Consider the following 19,089-nt stretch of genomic DNA (forward strand, 5'->3'; position numbering starts at 1 on the left):
TACCCTTTGTTTAAAATACCTAGTCCTACCATGTACCTAATAAAAACATCTTGCGTCTTTTGAGTAACTGTTGATATTGGCAGAAATCCTGAAGAATAGAATAGGATCATGACATTTGTACTCATCGTTAGCATTTTAAACTTAAAAAATGTCTCGGAACTACTGTCTTACTTCAAAGCAGTAATAAGAAGGGATTTTAGGCAGTTGTGCTTGTTGCATAGACCTTGCAACCGGGCTTTTCTCCAAAAACAACATTTAAAGTGAAAACATTGCTCAGAATGAGTCACCTGCGGGAAAGTGATCCAGGTACATGCCAGGTGTGGAAGAGAGCTGTGTTGATAACATCGCTAAGATGTTAGTCAATGAAGTAGATATCACAGGTATTCTGGGACTGACTTGCTGTTGCTCAAGATTCTAGTCTTTAGTCATCAGATGTGATCATGGAAAATGTTAAGCTTCATGGTCTTCGAAACTAAGTGGAAGGCTTCTTTATCGTGTACATGTGTCGGCAGTCTCTATGATCTGCATTGCCTAGTACGCATAGTTGATGTGATTCTATGTCAAGATATGGATCGCAGTCATTCTTATGTGACAGGCATCTGCACAGCAGTTGAAAATGAATTAGGTAAAAATGGTTGTCTGTATTAGCTGTTTGGAATGCATTAAATCAACACCCTCTGCTACCGTCTTTCAAAGCACAATCCTTAGATCTGTTAAGATAATAATCAAAGGAAGCCATTCAAAAATGTACTTATTACATGTCTACACACTCACTACCTTGTTACATTTGCACAAATCCTAGTAATTTCTATTTTAATTAATAAAAAAAAGATTTCCTTATTAAGTTGTCTGCAGTAAAAATGCAAACAGATACTTTAACATACTTCATACTTGAGTATTTTAATGTAATTTTATGATAGCATACTCCATTATTTTTTGTACACACTTTTAGGCCTCATTTACAAAAGGGCACTGAATATAGCTGTAACGTGCACAGTAAGTAGTGAGCCTACCATAAATCTAAATTTACTGTCCCATTTACTAAGAGAGAACGCATTATTTTACGTGCACTCTATTTGGCTAATTTACATACCATACCGTGCACACTTCATGTATTGTGATCGTTAATTTAGTGTGCACAATACTGTCCAAGACTTACCCATGACCACCGTGATATCAAAAGCCCAGCAGTCCAGGCGTATCTTTTGGTCAGTGGTTTATTGTGAAAGGTAGAAGTGGCTTACATTGACCGAAAATGAGCAATCAACAGACGCAGCCCTCTGCAGGGGACAGGCAGAGGCAACGCAAACTAAAACTGCACGCAGAGGAATCTGAAATTCTAGTAGTTTCTGTTGTTTTAAATTATAATACCTTGTTTGGTCCAGTGTTTTATTTAACCACTCTATTTGTATCTATGTAATGAACTATAAAATAAAATCTTAAGAAATTATAACATTCATGAACTAGTTATCGCTCATTTAAGGTGCACACTACGATTATCACCCTTTAGTAAATACAGTGTGAATGAAGCTCATCTCATTATACAGAGCGGTGTGCCTCATTTAAATACATTATCATGCATTACCATACCAATGACATATTCATTTTGATTACCATAGTGTGGCCCAATAAAATCAATGTGCGCTATAATATGCCCACAATTTTGTGCAATAATTAATAAAATTGCAATAGTAAATATGGAAATCATGAACGTGCTGCACACTACATGCAGTTATGGTGCACCATAATGTTCAATGCCCTTTCGTAAATTAGACCGTTAGAGCCCAATTAAACTTTTGGCTATGAAAAACCATTTTAATTAAATATACTAATTTTTTTTTTAGTTTTCTTTTTTTTTTTTAAATCCAAATGTATATGCATCCAAGTTAAATGATTTGCACCTCACATTCTTTTGGCTAGAAAAGGTTTAAGGGGCTGCTTTAGGCTAGTTTTTAAACTGTAAATGTATTATTGGGTCCTACTATTTCAAGTAAAAAAAAAAAATATAGGAATGGAGCTGGAGTCTGTTAAGTTAGAAGTTTTGCCTGTAGTAAAATGTAGGAAATTTATGGCAAGTTCCTGAGCAAACCAGGATTTAGTATGAAATAAAAAAAATGCTTGTAACAGGATTGCCTCATGTATATTTTATACACTTGAGTCCTAATTACTTTTCGAGTTTGCCGCTACACAGTTCATTACAGCAGTTAAACTTCCTTGGGGTTGAGAAGTTCACTGCACATGCTCGCATGTAATCCATCTGAAGTAGAACTGCCTGCGCCTTCATCTAAAAATCTTTAAGAAAATTAATAAGAGTAACTGACAAAGAACTACAAAGCAACATTTAGAACTAGGATTGGACTGCTTCTGTCTTCAGTTACTTTGTCATTATTTTGATAATGACCAGCCTTGTCACGTATGTATACGTACAGAAAAAGCTGCACATTGTACAAGAGACTAATGTTTCACAAACATTTATAGGGGAAAAGCATACTATGTGTAAATTGATTAACTTTAACTGACATTCTTAAAAAAAAAAAAAAGATCTTGTACTTCTCTGATTATCTTTGCTATTATTTTGTGTAATTTTGAGTCTTATTGTTCCTGTACATATTTTTATTATACCAGCTGTTGGGGTCAAGTTAAAAGGTCGGAGTGCTTTTAGTAATCAGGAATCTTATACGTGAAAATAATGCAATATTTGAGCAAAAGGACCCAATTTGCTAACTAGGACACCAAACGATGCCAGGATCTATATTGTTTTCCATTCTCAATTGGTTTTATGATTTTCTAAGCAAACTGTACCACCAGGCATTAGCGTTACAACAAGCACCACACCTTGAAGGCCTAATCTGCACAGGTGATTGTAGTCCCTTAGTCTAGATACTCCTGTTACAGTGCAAGGGCTGAGGATGATCTGAAAAGGAGTCTTCAGATTGGCACAACCCGTCTTCAGTGTCTGTTCAATCAGACCAAACAGTCCCTGGGTGCTTGAAAAGCATAGTGGCATCTTGGTTGGAACCATCCTATATAGATTCCTCAGGCAAGTGCACTGCTAGCAACCTCTTATTCCTCCTGAACCACATCTATTGAGATTTTTTTTTTCTCTAGTGCAATATGCACCATGGTAATAATGAGGTGTAAAAAATATGAAAATAACAGAAAAAGGAAAGAGCAAAGAAAAAAGGAAAGTCAAACGGAGAGAAGTTGAAAGGTCAGAGAGAAAGAAGAATATTTAAAACAAAAAAAATATCAGGCGAGGACAGAAAGTGTTAGCATGCCATATAAAACCTATTGGCGATCCACCGAGTATGTACCTAATTGTACCTAATTTAGGAATTACATCCCTAGTCCAGACATATGAGGATGGGATAGATTGCTTCCAGTTTTGCAGGGTTAGCAGTGCCAGGGTGTCCAAATGTACTCTGAAGCCTATTTTGAAGTGCTAAAGCAAAGAGAATTGTCTGTGGTGAATGATACAATTATAATAAAGAAGCAGCATAGTTGTAGGAAGAGCATAACTGTTAATTATTGTCTTTTTTGTCATTTCATTATTTGACTTTGAGCTTGCATCGGAATGAAGGGCCTTGCATTGTATCCCAATCATGTGTAAAGTAGCATCTAGAATGGTATAATAGCAAGTAGGAACCAGCTAAGCTTTAGGATTATAAACATTGCCAGTGGCTCTGTAGGAGTTAGGAGTTTGCAGATGTGGTTCCCTCATCCCCCAAAATTTGCATTTTAATCGCAATGCTGAAAAACAGTACGTGAATGGAGACGAAACAAAGGCAAAAACAGCAGCCTTTATTTAAAAATAAGTACGCAAATAAATAAAATACAAATAAAATAGTGTGGCATAGATTAACTAAGTGTGCTTTCTCCTTTGAATGATCTATTCCCTTGGCAGAGTTTGCAAATTCCGTTTTCTCCTGTTTGGTAAAGAAATTCCGCCCAATGCTTTGCTTGGATGCCTTTGTTATTATTCACAAGACAGAATTTAGAGATGAACAGGAATGGCACTTCATTGTTAACCAAACAGACGCACACTTCTCTTTTGCGACTGCCGTCAAAACTCAGCTGGCTCAATTTACGGTAGCTATTGTGACAGTCCATAACGTAATACAGCTCTTTAGTGCTTTCATCACTGTCACTCACTTCCTTAGAGACGGTTGCTACCTGGTTCCAAACAACATGTCACTTTCAATGTTTTCGGCACTCACTTTTTTTAAAGGGAAGAACAACATTAAAAAGGGAGAAAACTCTTTCAAATGAGGGAAATTTCAATCATTCTTATATCATGGTACACTTTGTGTCTTGAAAGCCAAAGTTAATGCCAGTTAAAACTTACGATGTTGAGGTAAGTTTCCCGCTAAATTGACTCTCATATTTTATCATTTTGATATAAAGTGATTTAAAAAAAAAAAAAAAAAAACATTTTTAAACAAGAATAGTCGTAGTAGACAATATTAATGAAAAAGACGAGGTCTAGCTGACACCCATTCATTATTCTGCTGTACATCTGAACAGTTTCACTTTGTTGTTCTCCATATGGACACATTACCTCAGAATATTGTAAATGCACTGTCATGTATTTTGTTTAAATAAAAAGCAATGTAAACCGATGCGCGAATGGGCTTAATCCTTACCATGGCACACAAATCTTTCATAAGTTTACTGACAAAGGAGATCTCCTTCGGAATAGCGACCCTTGAAAACACCTCAACAATCTCCTTGGCTATAGACTTGGGTGCTGTGTTTCTTAAAGGAATCGCCCTTGGACAAGGCTCTACATTTAGATTTTTTACCACTGGCTCCTTGGGCCACTGAGGTAGTGTTTTTTCTGGCCCGAATACAATTTTAACTGGCCCAACAGTAAGTACAAAACTGGGTGCATTGTTTTATTCCTTGCTGCAAACTTATTGGTGAGCCAGAAGTACATCCACCGTTGACTGGATTAAAACAACAGTTTGGTGACCTTAAATATGGCAAATAGTACTCGAATTGTTCAAACTTTATTTATTTTATTGACGAAAGCTGTTGCTTCAGTTCCATTCACTTTAATCAACACAATGTAAGGACGCTTTCCTATGAGTACCCCAGGGACAATAATGCTACCACAGAATTCAGGTCCTAAATTACATTGCATTGGTTCTTCCAGAAACAGAAACAGGTTATGTGTCCTAATCTATGACAATTAAAGCATGTATAAGTACTATAATCGCAAGTATTTTCCCACCTAGACCCCTCCCCAAGCCCAGAGTCATAAGGATGTCCCTTCATGGCCATCAGCCGCTCTTCAACCCCTTTTTTCATTGGAACAGTCTTACCCAAAGTTGAGGTGAGTCGAGGTCTCCAAGTCGTGAGGTTGATGGTGGCATTCTTGGGCATATGGGGTGGTTTTGCCAGCTCCTCTACAGCAATTTGTCTTTCCACTAAGGCCATAAACTCATCAAGGCTAGAGGGGTTTCCTTGACCTACCCATTTCCTTAAGGAGGCACGCAGAGCACGAAGGTAACGATTCATGACTAGGATTTCGATGACTTGATGAGCCAAATTCACTTCAGGCTGTAACCAATTTAATTAATTCAATTGAACAATTGAGAGCGAGGGGCGCTGGAGGTGGTATACTTCCACGCTTGGTACCTCTGGGCTCTCCACGCTGTAGTCACTCTGGTCTTCTGGGCATCTCCCAGGAGGAACGATGCCAACACGCCAGCCCATTTCTCCTTGGACCAACTCTCCCATGTTGCTGTTCTCTCAAAAGCCAGAAGAAAAGCTTCGACGTCATCACTCGGGGTCAGTTCACAGCCTACCTCTGTAAGATGGTGGTCGACTATGAAAGGCGCTATATAAAAATAAAGATATTGTTATTATCACTCGGGGTCATCTTCTGCAACACATGGGACGATCTACTTGTCCTGCTGGGTGACATCACCTCCTTAGATCTCCCTAAGTGATGTAGAATAATCATTTGTTCTTCATGTCGAGCCTCATTGATCTGCTCCTGTAGCAGACGGTTGGATTCGAGCTGCTCCTCTTGCAGAGCCTGGTAGACTCTTGTTGTGCTCTGGCCGCATCTTGTTGACCTGCAGTAGCACTCACCAGTTCATAAATCTCTGCCATTCTGTAAGTTAACTCCATGGATCTCTGACCATACTCTTGCAAAGGAGAAACCAGAAGACACCAATTCAAGTGAAGAAAACAAGGTAGGTTTATTTACAAGGATGAAGATAAACAAAAACCTAATCCAGTTTTTGGGCACTAGCTCACTTCTTGAACACTCTAATAATTACTGGTGGGCTATTCCAACCAATAAATAAAAAGGGAAAAGAAAATAAACCAAAAAAAACACAGATGGACTTTTCCTTTTCAAGATGCTTCACTGGGTCATGCAGCCTGCCTCTGGGTCCCTCTCAAAGGTAAGTCAAGAGTTAAAAGCCCAGCTTCTTTCTTTCTCTTCTTTTTTGCACTGTGGTACACAATAAGTTCTTGGTTTCCCACAGGTCTCTGTCTGACTCTTTGGCGACACATTGGTGGGTACTGGTACTGCAAGTAAGTATACAGCTTGCTTTATTCCACCTTGCGAGGACCTCTGCTGGCAAACCCTGAAACGGCACTTGTTGTATGGCACTGTTAAATACAACCACTTCAAACTAATTTTCCATGAACTAGTGTAATTATTTGTTCAAACTTTCATTAATATTCTTCAATGACTCATCACACAGTTTCCCTCTCAAACTGTATTCATGCTCTGGTTAGTTTACAGCTGTATCCAAACGACACTTGTTTGTCTCTTCGATAAATCAGGACTATACAGTACCAATCTTCCTCTACCTTCTTGTCCCAGACAAGATTGCTGGACACATATAAACATTCCTTCATGGAATAAAACACAAGTGGTGTGTACTCACACTCCTGTTTTTGTAGACCACAGCGTTAGGCTCTGTTAGTTGTAAACAAGCCCTGTACAATCCTTTCATTTCCTGAGGAAAGTATTTCTGTAACTAATCAATCTTTTAATCAATCTTTATTTTATATAGCACCTTTCATAGTGGACCACCATCACAAAGCACTTTACAAGATGCATTAACAACAATAAAATCCATAATACTTTAAATACAGAGAAATGCATAATACATGATGTACAGTAAAAAGAAAAAAATGCATAATACATTAAATACAGTGAAAAATGCATAATGCATGAAATAGTGACAACAACACAGCAGCTAATAGCATATATCAGGCTTAAAGAGCATGGAAAGCAAAAGAGAAGAAGTGGGTCTTCAGAGCTGATTTAAAGCGAGCGACGATGGGAGCATCACGCACCAAAGCTGGGAGTGAGTTCCAAAGAGTCGGAGCCATGAAGCTAAATGAGAGTTCTCCAAGTGTGGTGCACTTATGCTTGGGGATAACAAGCAGGCCAGAGGCTTACGGGCAGGGATATAGTGGGTCAGCAGGTTGAGGAGGTAGAGTTTTGAAAATAATCCTGAACTTTACAGGTAGCCAGTGCAGTGGTGGCGATGTGATCACTTTTTCTACATCTGGTAAGGATCCTGGAAGCGGCATTCTGAACTAGCTACAGTCAGTTTATGGTGACCGTGTGCTTGCAAAGGAGAAATCAGAAGTTTCAGATTTCTGGTCTCTTCTAGTTTCACTTCCATTTTCAGGCTCTGTTTAGTTTTGTCTTGATTATCGGTCACAATGACCATGCCGTTCTTTCTGTTACCAACCACCAAGGTTACACCGCCCTCTCAGTGGTAACATTTCCTTTAAAATATCCCAGGATTCCCACCATTTCTATCGAGTGACTGGAAGTTCTGGATCTTGTAGTTTTTTTCTATCAGACTACATACAGCTATTTAAAAGAAAAAAAAAAAAACTGTGACAGAATTTCAGTGATTTTAATTCAGAACACTTACATTTCTGCACTATATATATATATATATATATATATATATATATATATATATATATATATATATATATATATATATATATACACACACACACACACACACAGTACTGTGCAAAAGTTTTAGGCAGGTGTGAAAAAATGCTGTAAAGTAAGAATGCTTTCAAAAATAGACATGTTAATAGTTTATATTTATCAATTGACAAAATTCAAGTGAGCGAATAGAAGAAATCAATATTTGGTGTGACCACCCTTTGCCTTCAAAACAGTATCAATTCTTCTAGGTACACTTGCACACAGTTTTTGAAGGAACTCGGCAGGTAGGTTGGCCCAAACATCTTGGAGAACTAACCACAGTTCTTCTGTGGATTTAGGCAGCCTCAGTTGTTTCTCTCTCTTCATGTACTCCCAGACAGACTCGATAATGTTGAGATCAGGGCTCTGTGGGGGCCAAACCATTACTTCCAGGACTCCTTGTTCTTCTTTATGCGAAGATAGTTCTTAATGACTTTCACTGTATGTTTGGGGTTGTTATCATGCTGCAGAATAAATTCGGGGCAAATCAGATGCCTCCCGGATGGTATTGCATGATGGATAAGTATCTGCCTGTACCATTAATTCTGACCAAATCCCCAACTCTATTTGCATAAATGCAGTCCCAAACTTGCATGGAACCTCCACCATGCTTCACTGTTGCCTGCAGACACTCATTCGTGTACCGCTCTCCAGCCCCTCGACGAACAAACTGCCTTCTGCTACAGCCAAATATTTCAAATTTTGACTCATCAGTCCAGAGCACCTGCTGCCATTTTTCTGCACCCCATTTCCTGTGTTTTCGTGCATTGTTGAGTCGCTTGGCCTTGTTACCACATCGGAGGTATGGCTTTTTGGCCGCAAGTCTTCCATGAAGGCCGCTTCTGACCAGACTTCTCCGGACAGTAGATGGGTGTACCAGGGTCCCACTGTTTTCTGCCAATTCTGAGCTGATGGCATTGCTGGACATCTTCTGATTGCGAAGGGAAGTAAGCATGATGTGTCTTTCATCTGCTGCAGTATCCTTGGCCGACCACTGCGTCTACGGTCCTCAACGTTGCCCGTTTCTTTGTGCTTCTTCAAAAGAGCTTGGACAGCACATCTGGAAACCCCTGTCTGCCTTGAAATTTCTACCTGGGAGAGACCTTGCTGATGCAGTATAACTACTTTGTGTCTTGTTGCTGTGCTCAGTCTTGCCATGGTGTATGACTTTTGACAGTAAACTGTTTTCAGCAACCTCACCTTGTTAGCTGAGTTTGGCTGTTCCTCACCCAGTTTTATTCCTCCTACACAGCTGTTTCTGTTTCAGTTAATGATTGAGTTTCAACCTACATAGTGAATTGATGATCATTAGCACCTGTTTGGTATAATTGTTTAATCATACACCTGACTATATGCCTACTAAATCCCTGACTTTGTGCAAGTGTACCTAGAAGAATTGATGCTGTTTTGAAGGCAAAGGGTGGTCACACCAAATATGGATTTGAATTAGATTTTTCTTCTGTTCACTCACTTTGCATTTAGTTAATTGATAAATATAATCTATTAACATGTCTATTTTTGAAAGCATTCTTACTTTACAGCATTTTTTCACACCTGCCTAAAACTTTTGCACAGTATTGTGTGTGTGTGTGTGTATATATATATATATATATATATATATATATATATATATATATATATATATATATATATATACACAGAGCTCTGGAAAAAATTAAGAGACCACTGCAAAATTATCAGTTTCTCTGGTTTTACTATTTATAGGTATGTGTTTGGGTAAAATGAACATTTTTGTTTTATTCTATAAACTACTGACAACATTTCTCCCAAATTCCAAATAAAAATATTGTCATTTAGAGCATTTATTTGCAGAAAATGACAACTGGTCAAAATAACAAAAAAGATGCAGTGTTGTCAGACCTTGAATAATGCAAAGAAAATAAGTTCATATTCATTTTTAGACAACACAATACTAATGTTTTAACTTAGGCAGAGTTCAGAAGTCAATATTTGGTAGAATAACCCTGATTTTCAATCACAGCTTTCATGCGTCTTGGCATGCTCCCCACCAGTCTTTCGCATTGATGTTGGGTGACTTTATGCCACTCCTGGTGGAAAAATTCAAGCAGCTCGGCTTTGTTAACCCCCCCCCCGCAACAAACTACACCGACCACGGTAGGCCAGAAGAGAGACTATGGTTAAGGTCTCCATGGGTTAGGCCAGACGCAGCCATACCTCTGAGCAGAAACAACCGACCGGTAACTGGCCCCAGAACTAGACCCCAGGGGTAGGTGTTGTAACTTACTTGACCGACACACCGTACCTTGTAACAGGACGATCAAAAGAAATATATATATATATATATAATATATATATATTATATATATATTATATATATATATATATATATAGATATACCACATCTGTCTCATTTGCTAACGTATACTACATTTTCAATAAAATAAATACAAAAATAGAGTAATAATAAAGTATCTTGTGTAGTTATAGCTGTATTATGTGTAGTTATAGCTGTTACTTCAGTTCTCAGTACTCACAACAGATACAAAGGTACCAGTGCGAAATGTTTAAATGTATTAGTCCATCCCAAATAAAAAGTAGAAAGTATTTTTTTTTCTGAACATAAATGACAAAACATCTTCCACTTTGCTTTCACTTTCAGTATTCTGAATAGTAGTACCTTCTAAGAGCCCTTAAACCATTGTTAGCATCCTGCAAAATAATTAATATTCAAATATTTATGTTGGTGAAATATGTATAAAATGAAATAAATGGCAGGCCCCTGTCCTCACAAACAATTATTCGTTTAATTGAGTCCGCCTTGCCTGACTTTGTTTAGATTCATCATGTGCATATGAGCCTAAGGCCACTCTTCTTAAGTTCATGTTTCTACATTGCTTGTGTTTCAGACTAGGTTATGTGAATCATGCAGAGGAACTAGCCACCAGGTTCCTCCAGTGCTTCCCAAAGAACAGACTGTCAGCGCAGGCAGCCATGAAGCACGAGTACTTCAGTGATCTTCCCCCACGGCTCTGGGAGCTCTCTGACAGTGAGTGTCTTATTGTTTTGCTTCATTACATGAGAGACAAAACAGAATTGAAATTTCTGTTTTCCAGGGTTTTGTTGAACAAGTGAAAGCATCTTATTTTTGATGTCATTGGAGCTTCTCAGTAAAAAAAATAAAAAATAAAAATCTGATGCAAACATATACCATACCCGTGTCTGAAACCTGATGCATGTTTTTAAACAGTGACCTGCTGTTTGTTATGAACTCCATAAGATTGAGTGATAAAATCCCTTTTGGTGGTGACTGATGGTTTTATTTATTTTTGGATTTACCAGCATTTAACAACCTCCTAACTATACTGTCTATTATTATTCTCCCTCCAGACTGTTTGATAGACTGTTTAATGTTTTTAATGATGGTTTATAAAGAGACCTATTAAAAAGTAAAGGCCTATATCTAGCCAAACAGATGAAGATGTCTCAGACATCAACACTAAAGGGGCTGTTACATGTTAAGAACGTAGATATCAATTAGAAAACAGTTATTAAATATGTGTGAAGGAAGGTTATTAGTAGAATAGAAATACATGTACTCAAGACCTTTAACACTTACTGCATTGGTATTCATTTGCACTGTACATTGACCTCATCATTGTATGTCTCACTTTGTTTAAAAGGATGAGTAAAACTGTTCCCTAGTGGTGACATCTCTATTCTATCACACTCTATCATTAAGTCTAGCCAGGTTTTTGGTAAACCCATGGGCAAAGTGGATTTTGAATACTGTATCAGGAGTTCTCAGCTAATATAGGCGTATTACACAGATGCCACTTAGTTTTGTCAGTCAGTGGTTAAATCCAGATCTGTCAGTGGAGTAAATGCCTCCACATTATCACTGTGCAGCAGGCTGCCAGCAGAGAGAGGCTTGTCTGAGTCATTCATGGGCACAGTGTATGCAGAACACCAGAGGGGAATTAAAAGCAGCAAAGAAAAGACCTCAGGGGTGATCATTTTAATATGAGAATTTAATTGTAATTTCACAGATTAAGAATTTTTCCTGTATTAATCCTTTTATCAGCTCACAGCAGGTTATTTGCACAAGCATAACCATAAGGCGATCTTTGTTGGCAGAAACACATCTTTGCATAACGCTAAATACTGTCAGGGGCTGCATCTTTTGAAGGGGAAGAATGAAGATGAAATACTTTTATTTTTAAAAGCAGGATGCACTAAATGCCTAGAGAAAAATTAAGATCTGGAAAAGCCCAGTTTCTGCAGCAAGAAGATAATTATAACGAGGCATGAAACAAAACGTGTTACACTTAACCTTGTAATTACTGAACACTGGGTTTTTTTTTGGTTGCTTTCAAAGAATGCTAATGCTTCAATAGCATTTAAAAAAAAACAGAGGGATGGTGTGGTCTTTAAAATGTGAATGTAATCTTGGTATGGGTTTGAGATATCAGAGTTAGTGAATCTTAACTAGAAGAAGAGAACACCAGCTGAGAACCCAGATATTATATACATACCAAATTATTCACATAAACCTAAAATATAGGTAGTTCATTGTTTTTGTTTTTTACACTGGAGCACACATCTCAGAACTACCAAATCATGCTCAGGTCTCTCAGATGAAATAGAGCAGACTCACAGGTTGCTTAGGAGTGTGTCAGTCTAAATTAGAAATTCTTTAGAAAATACGTTTATGAACTTTATGAGTTTGTGTTTTTTTGTATTTCCCAGGTACTGTAGAACTCTACATTAAGGGTCCACTCCTCTCATTGGGAGAGCTTTATTGCTATAAGAAAATGATTTATTTCTTTATTTTCTCTTTAAAAAAAACTTAAAAAACTAAATTTAGCTTGAACTTCTGATATTTCGCCAGGTAAACTTCCACAGAGGAAAATAGTCCCTTACATAATTAGAATAGAAAAACGACGTGCTCAAAATTTGTTATTGGAGGCAGGGCGTTATTCAAGCTAGCAGGGAGTGGATTGGCTGATGACAGAATTGTGGACCAATCGTGTCTTACCTGTTTATTTGCTGTCTCTTGACCAGCATCAGAATGTATATTTTTAGAAGCTTTTTATGTTATCAGATTAGCTGTACATTATGATGTTAAGGGAAAAAGGTGATGTTTATGCGCAGATTGATTTAAAATTTAATTCACAGTTAAGCACTTCAATGTTCCAGGCATCTACGCAAAGTAGAGGCCCGCTAGATCTGGAAGCTGATTGGCTGTTCGCACTCAATCGTTTTCTAATACAAAATAGTAGCAACCACTTATACAGTATGTAACGCTCTGTCAATATCTGTATGCCCACTTCATTTGACAAGTTTTGAACGGGAATGCCAGTTATTCTATGAAACATTAGTTAACATCAAGTTAATTACAATATAAGGCAATTACTTTAATTTGTTGTGGACAAATTGCTATTTTTATTACTAATTGATAGGAATAATGTTTGTAGTCATATTACGGAATCAACATAAGAGATTCTGATATTTCAGGTGTCATATCTAATCGTGATAAACCATGTTTATCACAATTACATATATCAACTTATAGCAGTAAAAATATGTTTTTCAAAAATAAAATAAAAAATTCTTTCATTTTAAATCTATTTCTAAGTACAGTCTTCGGCTGTGTGATTTATATGAAGTTATTACGTTGTGTGTAGGGTCTCTTATTGCAGTTTGGGTGAGAGGACTGTGAAGCAAAGTTGAGTGTTTCAGGCTGCCCATGCTGTGTGAAATGATGCTTCTTATAAACAAGACACCCTACACACGTGGTTTTTTATGATTAGATATGTCACCTGGAATATCAGAAACCATGCTGGAGGGTGTGTTACTAATGTTCCTGTTTTGTCGGTCTAAAAAGGGTATCATGCAACCCACTTATCTTATATGTGTTTTGGATATAACTGATGTAATGGTATATGATCTATGTTAGAGTGAGTACATTAGTGTAAGTGAACAGAATGACCTTTTCCTTTTCTCGCACAGTGTCCCCTGTTTTCACTGTTCACAACGTCAAGTTACAATCTGAAACAGGAGACGGCATAAGGGTTTGTGGGAAAAACAACAGTTACGGCAAAGATTCATCCAACAACCAGCACTGATAGGAGAACATACTCCACAGAGCAGGAATTCAGGTAAGACGGCTTTTATTTTATTAACAACAAATTAATTTTGAATTCCTTTCTAAACCTTTTTGTTGGTTTCATACCATGTAATAAATTATTACGCTTTTGCACGGTCTATAAATGTATTCTTTTATGGCATGAATTCTGTTTTTACAAATGTGATTTCAAGAATCAATGTAGCCAGGGGTTTAGTGAGTGGCAGTGTGTTGTTTACAGCACAATTGACTGGCTAATCTCTTATCCTTGGGTGTATCCCTGCAGGCATCCTTCAGTGGATTTAATGTGTCTGATGGTGGAACCAGTCAATTGCAACTCTAGTGTAAACCTACATTTGTTTATCTGTGCAAACAATTGCCAGTCATTAAGGTTTTTCTGAAACAGTTTTTTTATTTTTATTTTGGAAATAAACAAATTCAGCAGAGCAGATTAAGCTCACTGTAGCTGTATAGGGCACCAGCTGTCCCTAGCCATCAGTTTTTGTGGTTTGCACCCTCCACCCCCCCCCCTACCCAACAGTTGCAGATAGTTTCTATTTGTATATTACATCTAAGGTGAAGAGTAAAAAAAAAAAAAAAATTGCAGTTGACAGCACCTTTTGATTTCTGTCACAGATCTCTTGCTAGCACATTCTCTGTGTTCTGTTTAGGAAAATTAGGGTCATTTTAATTAAGTAGATAATGGTACTGTATTTGCACACATTTTGAAGATTTCAACGTGCAGCTGCAAATAATTTGGGGTTTTTAGAGTCTGGTAATAATGGCACTGAGTGAAATTAAAATGACTTAATTAAGGTGAGGATTACATTTTAAATTACTGGCAGGTGTACAAAGAGATTTGCAGGGTCTTTGGGACTGTAGGGGTATTCATGAAGATTCCCCCCCCCAGTAATGTTGGGGGCCCCTACTGTGTTGATGTGCGAATCAGGGATTTAAAGAGAAAGCTTCACTTTACTGAAAGCGATTGCTTTTTGTTTTTTTCAGGAAGAAGGGTTCAGGGCCCTGATGCCACTGTTGTATAAAACAGTGTACTAGAAACCATGTCAGTACTAGAAACCATATCTGTGTGTGGCTTAGGCTCGGTGGAGGTAGTAGTTCACCATTCTTCATCTACAGTAATAGGCTCAGTCAAAGTAAATAAATTGTGACCAAAACTGAAAGCATATTCTACACTAGTGGTTCCCAACCTTTTGGGTGTGCGGACCCCTTTTGCTCCTCCAATAATTTTGCGGTGCTAAAAACTATCATAGTGACACAGAGCCACACATGTAGCCACACTTTATAGAATGAGTGCGGTGTAATACAGCGGCAGGAGCTACGTTTTGCCCAAGATGATTTGCGTTGTGAAATTGGGGACTTACCGGAGCGAGGAGGCTGTTATTTTGTTTTCCCCCTCCTATGGCCTGTTCTCCACTGTTATAGACTATAAAACTTTAACTGCAGAATATATATTTGGAAGATACCGCTTGGAAGGACTAGGTAGAAAGCTTTTTTTGTTGGAACATCAGACTGTCGACAGGAAATCAAAGCGTCACTTGAAATGGCAATCCTTTCACTAATAATATGAACATTTTCTGTAAGAACAGGCACCTTTCTACCTTTTTAATATATGAAAAGAAATTTTGTTTAGTAAGTTACACAAATGTTTTTCATTATTATTTCACAGAATAGGGCAGTAACCACTAGGTCCCTTAATGTATTTAAAGTGTCATAGTTTGGCACAGCGCCTAATTTACTTGAAGGCAAGTTGCTTGATTGGCGTTGCTTTGGCTTGCTTTATAACTCTGTATTGCAGTTTGGAAATTCTAGCAAATCTCAGATTATTTTTTGCAACGTGTAGCCAACAGATCTTTTCTAGTTTTATTGGGAAATTAATGTTTTGCATGTTCAAGTTTGAACACATTGTATTGGTTACTTTATGCTAAAAGTTTTATGTAAATAAAGTCGTATGGTACCATACCGTTGCATATTTAGCTGTTATTTGAAAACTTGCCTTCCAAGTACCTTTAAGCCCCCCAATCTTGTGTCTTTGTTTTTTGTTATAGCTACTGGCAAAAAATGACTGTGCCCTTAATCCCAAGGTATCACAAAACACTGCACATCAAACATTAAGGTGTTGTGGCTGGCAAAGAATTTTGACAATCAAATAAAAGCTTCAGAAAAATATATTTAAAAAGCTCTTCCATGCGATGTTAAAGGTTAATATATATAATGCTACAAGTATTGTACAGTGTCAGCAATATATACCTAATTACCAATTTAGAGTAAATTAATTATTTTGTTTTCGCTGATGTCGGGCGCTGGACTATCCACCTCCAGAGTAAAGAACCGCTCAGGTCAACGTACTGTCCACTCAGAGCCCCTGACTTGGAAGATTTAAATTGTTCTTTTGTAGAAGACTTTGAATAAACTGATGGCGTCAATCAACACTAGTTATATGATGTTTCTTTTTTTAACAAGCATGCATTACAAAAATGGAAAAAGAGAGAAACATACCCTACTGCAAAGTATTACATTAAAAACAGCAAAAAATAAATTAAAAAAAAAGGAAAGAAAAATCACTGAATGCTTTCTAATAGGTTGATGGGCTGCCTGGGACTTTTAAATAATAGAGTTAGCATAGTAATTAATTGAATATTTATACCCTCCTCTGTCCACTGCATGCCAAACATGTAACTCTAGAGGAGTTTGAAATGCATGGGATTGAATCTATCAGGACCTATGTGCGTTTTATTGTATTATTTATATCAGGGCTACAGCCAAATAGGGTTTACAGAAACATTCCCAGCAGGCTGCCTTTGTGCCCTGCTGCTGCTTTGAGAAGGGATTGTATAAAGGGCTGTCTGAGTTGAAGTGGGCTGATAGCCTAGGATGATGCATGAATTCACCAAGGACAATGTCATAATAACAATGACTGGAGTGTGGGGAGGGAGTTGAAAGATGGCCCTGTTTTGCTCTGGCTGGTCAACGTTCATTTCAAGACTATTCTGCTTTATGATCTCTAGTAACTATTCGCAATAATGAAATTGTTAAAAAAAAAAAAAAGAGAATGTTTTCCAATAACAAATCAAAGGCTTTTGTGCAGGGGCAGGGGGCAGGGTTTGGTGGGAGGGATTATAGCATGTTATTTTCAAATATACAAGGGTAGCTCTTAGAATTATGAATACCCAATTGAAGATTAATTAAGCTCTTGATTCATTCACATTTTTTCAGGGAAAGCAAAATCATATTATGCATTGTTTCTCATTGCCATGTAAAGCACTTTGTGATGGTGGTCTACAATGAAAGGTGCTATAAAAAATAAATATTGATTGATATTGTACACTAACATGATTATCGCACTCATTTTTATTCAGATGTAGTGTACAAATAAGACAACTCTAATAATAACTTTTGCATGTTTGGGCATTTGGCTTTAATCTGTCAGTCATACTTCAGTGATACAATTATTTTAATTTTGTGTTAGATTTTTAATCAAGCATATTGTTACAGGGTAACATGGTTATGTTGCAGCTATAGGGGAAGCTTCAAATCAGTACCATGCTCCACAAAGCTCACCCGAGGCCCTGGTTTGGCACACTGTGGATATGCCCATTTTTAGTTACCCATAGAAACCTGGTTCTTCATCTGCAAGCCAGCTTCTTTATCTAAAAAAGCACACTCAACAGCAGTCTGCCTCAGAGCAGCTTCCCTACAGGCTTCACTCCCTCTTTACCACAGACCAAACACTACCTATGAGTCTTTTGGCCACCTATTTTGCCTCTCAGCGGTGACAGAAGTTATCTGCCTTGCTACAGCAGCCATGCCCTGTTCTCCAGCCAGAGTCTCTATCAGGAGCAGTGGCCTCCTCCCCACCCGCTGTGCTCGCTGCCTCTATGCCAGCACCATCTCCAGCTGTGTGCTCTCCAGCAGCTGTGTCTAAAGATGATGAAAATCAAAGGAGAAAAAGCAAAAGACCTCACAGAATTCATGGTTTATAAATACGGGCAGGTATTTATGTGCACATTTTATAAAACATTTAACACATGTTCCTTGTGGAATTATATACGGTGCTAGACAATGTAATTATAGAGATTTATGCAATGCAATTTTTTTTTTTCTTTACGGAATCTTTACTCATAACCCGTTGGGTTTTAATTGACCTGACTGAGGTCTCTTTTTACTATCGATTTATTAATTTGAGAATTTAAAGGAAATGTGATATGATAATGCAGTTGTAAGCGTGGGTCTCTGGCCGGCATAATAAAGACAACATTAAGACAAGCTTTGCATTAAGCCTTTTCTTAACTGACAGGATATCAAGGTTTTACAGAAAACAGTAACACACAGTGGCAAGTACACCTCAATAAAAACAACTGTTCTTCTCAGGAACTAAATTGGAAAGAAAACAACATATAACATCTCATTGGGCTTATGTCAGTGATAATGCTGTGAGCCATTAATAATAATTATCGTGTGACTTCCAATACGGAATGCCTTAGTAAAGTTATTGCTTAGACATATTTTATTACTAAAAAGATCAAATAAGTAGCCTTTATTTAAAAATAAATAAACAAATAAATAAAGTATTGTGAGCGTTGTACCCCAAAAAACAAAAAAAACCATAAACATTTAATTTAATTATTTTAATGAAGTAGATTAACAAAGTAAAAGCATACACACTACTATATGTGTAAGGGGCACATTTACGAAACAGTAACCTATTTTGTTTTGGGTTAAATAAAAAAAATATTTGTGGCGCACATTAAGTGTGCTAGTAATGTCTTTCTCATACTAATCATGTAGATTAGCACACTATAGTATAAGCTAAACTGATGTGAAAAAGAGAAATAATTTACAAACATCTATGTTAATGGGTAAATTACAAACATACTTACTTTAAGATAACCTAGTTGGATGGGATGTTTGTTTTGAAGATTTAGCAAAGCACTTGTGCTTCCTCCTTTGAATGAAATATTTCCTTGGCAGAGTTTGCAAA

The 19,089-nt window shown here is 37.4% G+C and overlaps 1 protein-coding gene across 3 annotated transcripts in view; it reads left to right on the forward strand.

The window, feature by feature from the left end:
- The window catches only part of LOC121315014 (cyclin-dependent kinase 14), a 233,186-nt gene that overhangs the window by 128,251 nt on the left and 85,846 nt on the right, over positions 1–19,089 (forward strand). For all 3 annotated transcript variants that reach the window (XM_041248850.1, XM_041248848.1, XM_041248847.1), the window contains 2 exons: positions 10,873–11,012; positions 13,976–14,124. In XM_041248850.1, the coding sequence (XP_041104784.1) occupies positions 10,873–11,012; positions 13,976–14,091 (256 nt within the window). In that variant the 3' untranslated portion in view covers positions 14,092–14,124. The remainder of the gene's footprint in view (positions 1–10,872; positions 11,013–13,975; positions 14,125–19,089) is intronic.

Source organism: Polyodon spathula, chromosome 4, assembly GCF_017654505.1.
Source record: "Polyodon spathula isolate WHYD16114869_AA chromosome 4, ASM1765450v1, whole genome shotgun sequence".
Lineage (NCBI taxonomy): Eukaryota > Metazoa > Chordata > Actinopteri > Acipenseriformes > Polyodontidae > Polyodon > Polyodon spathula.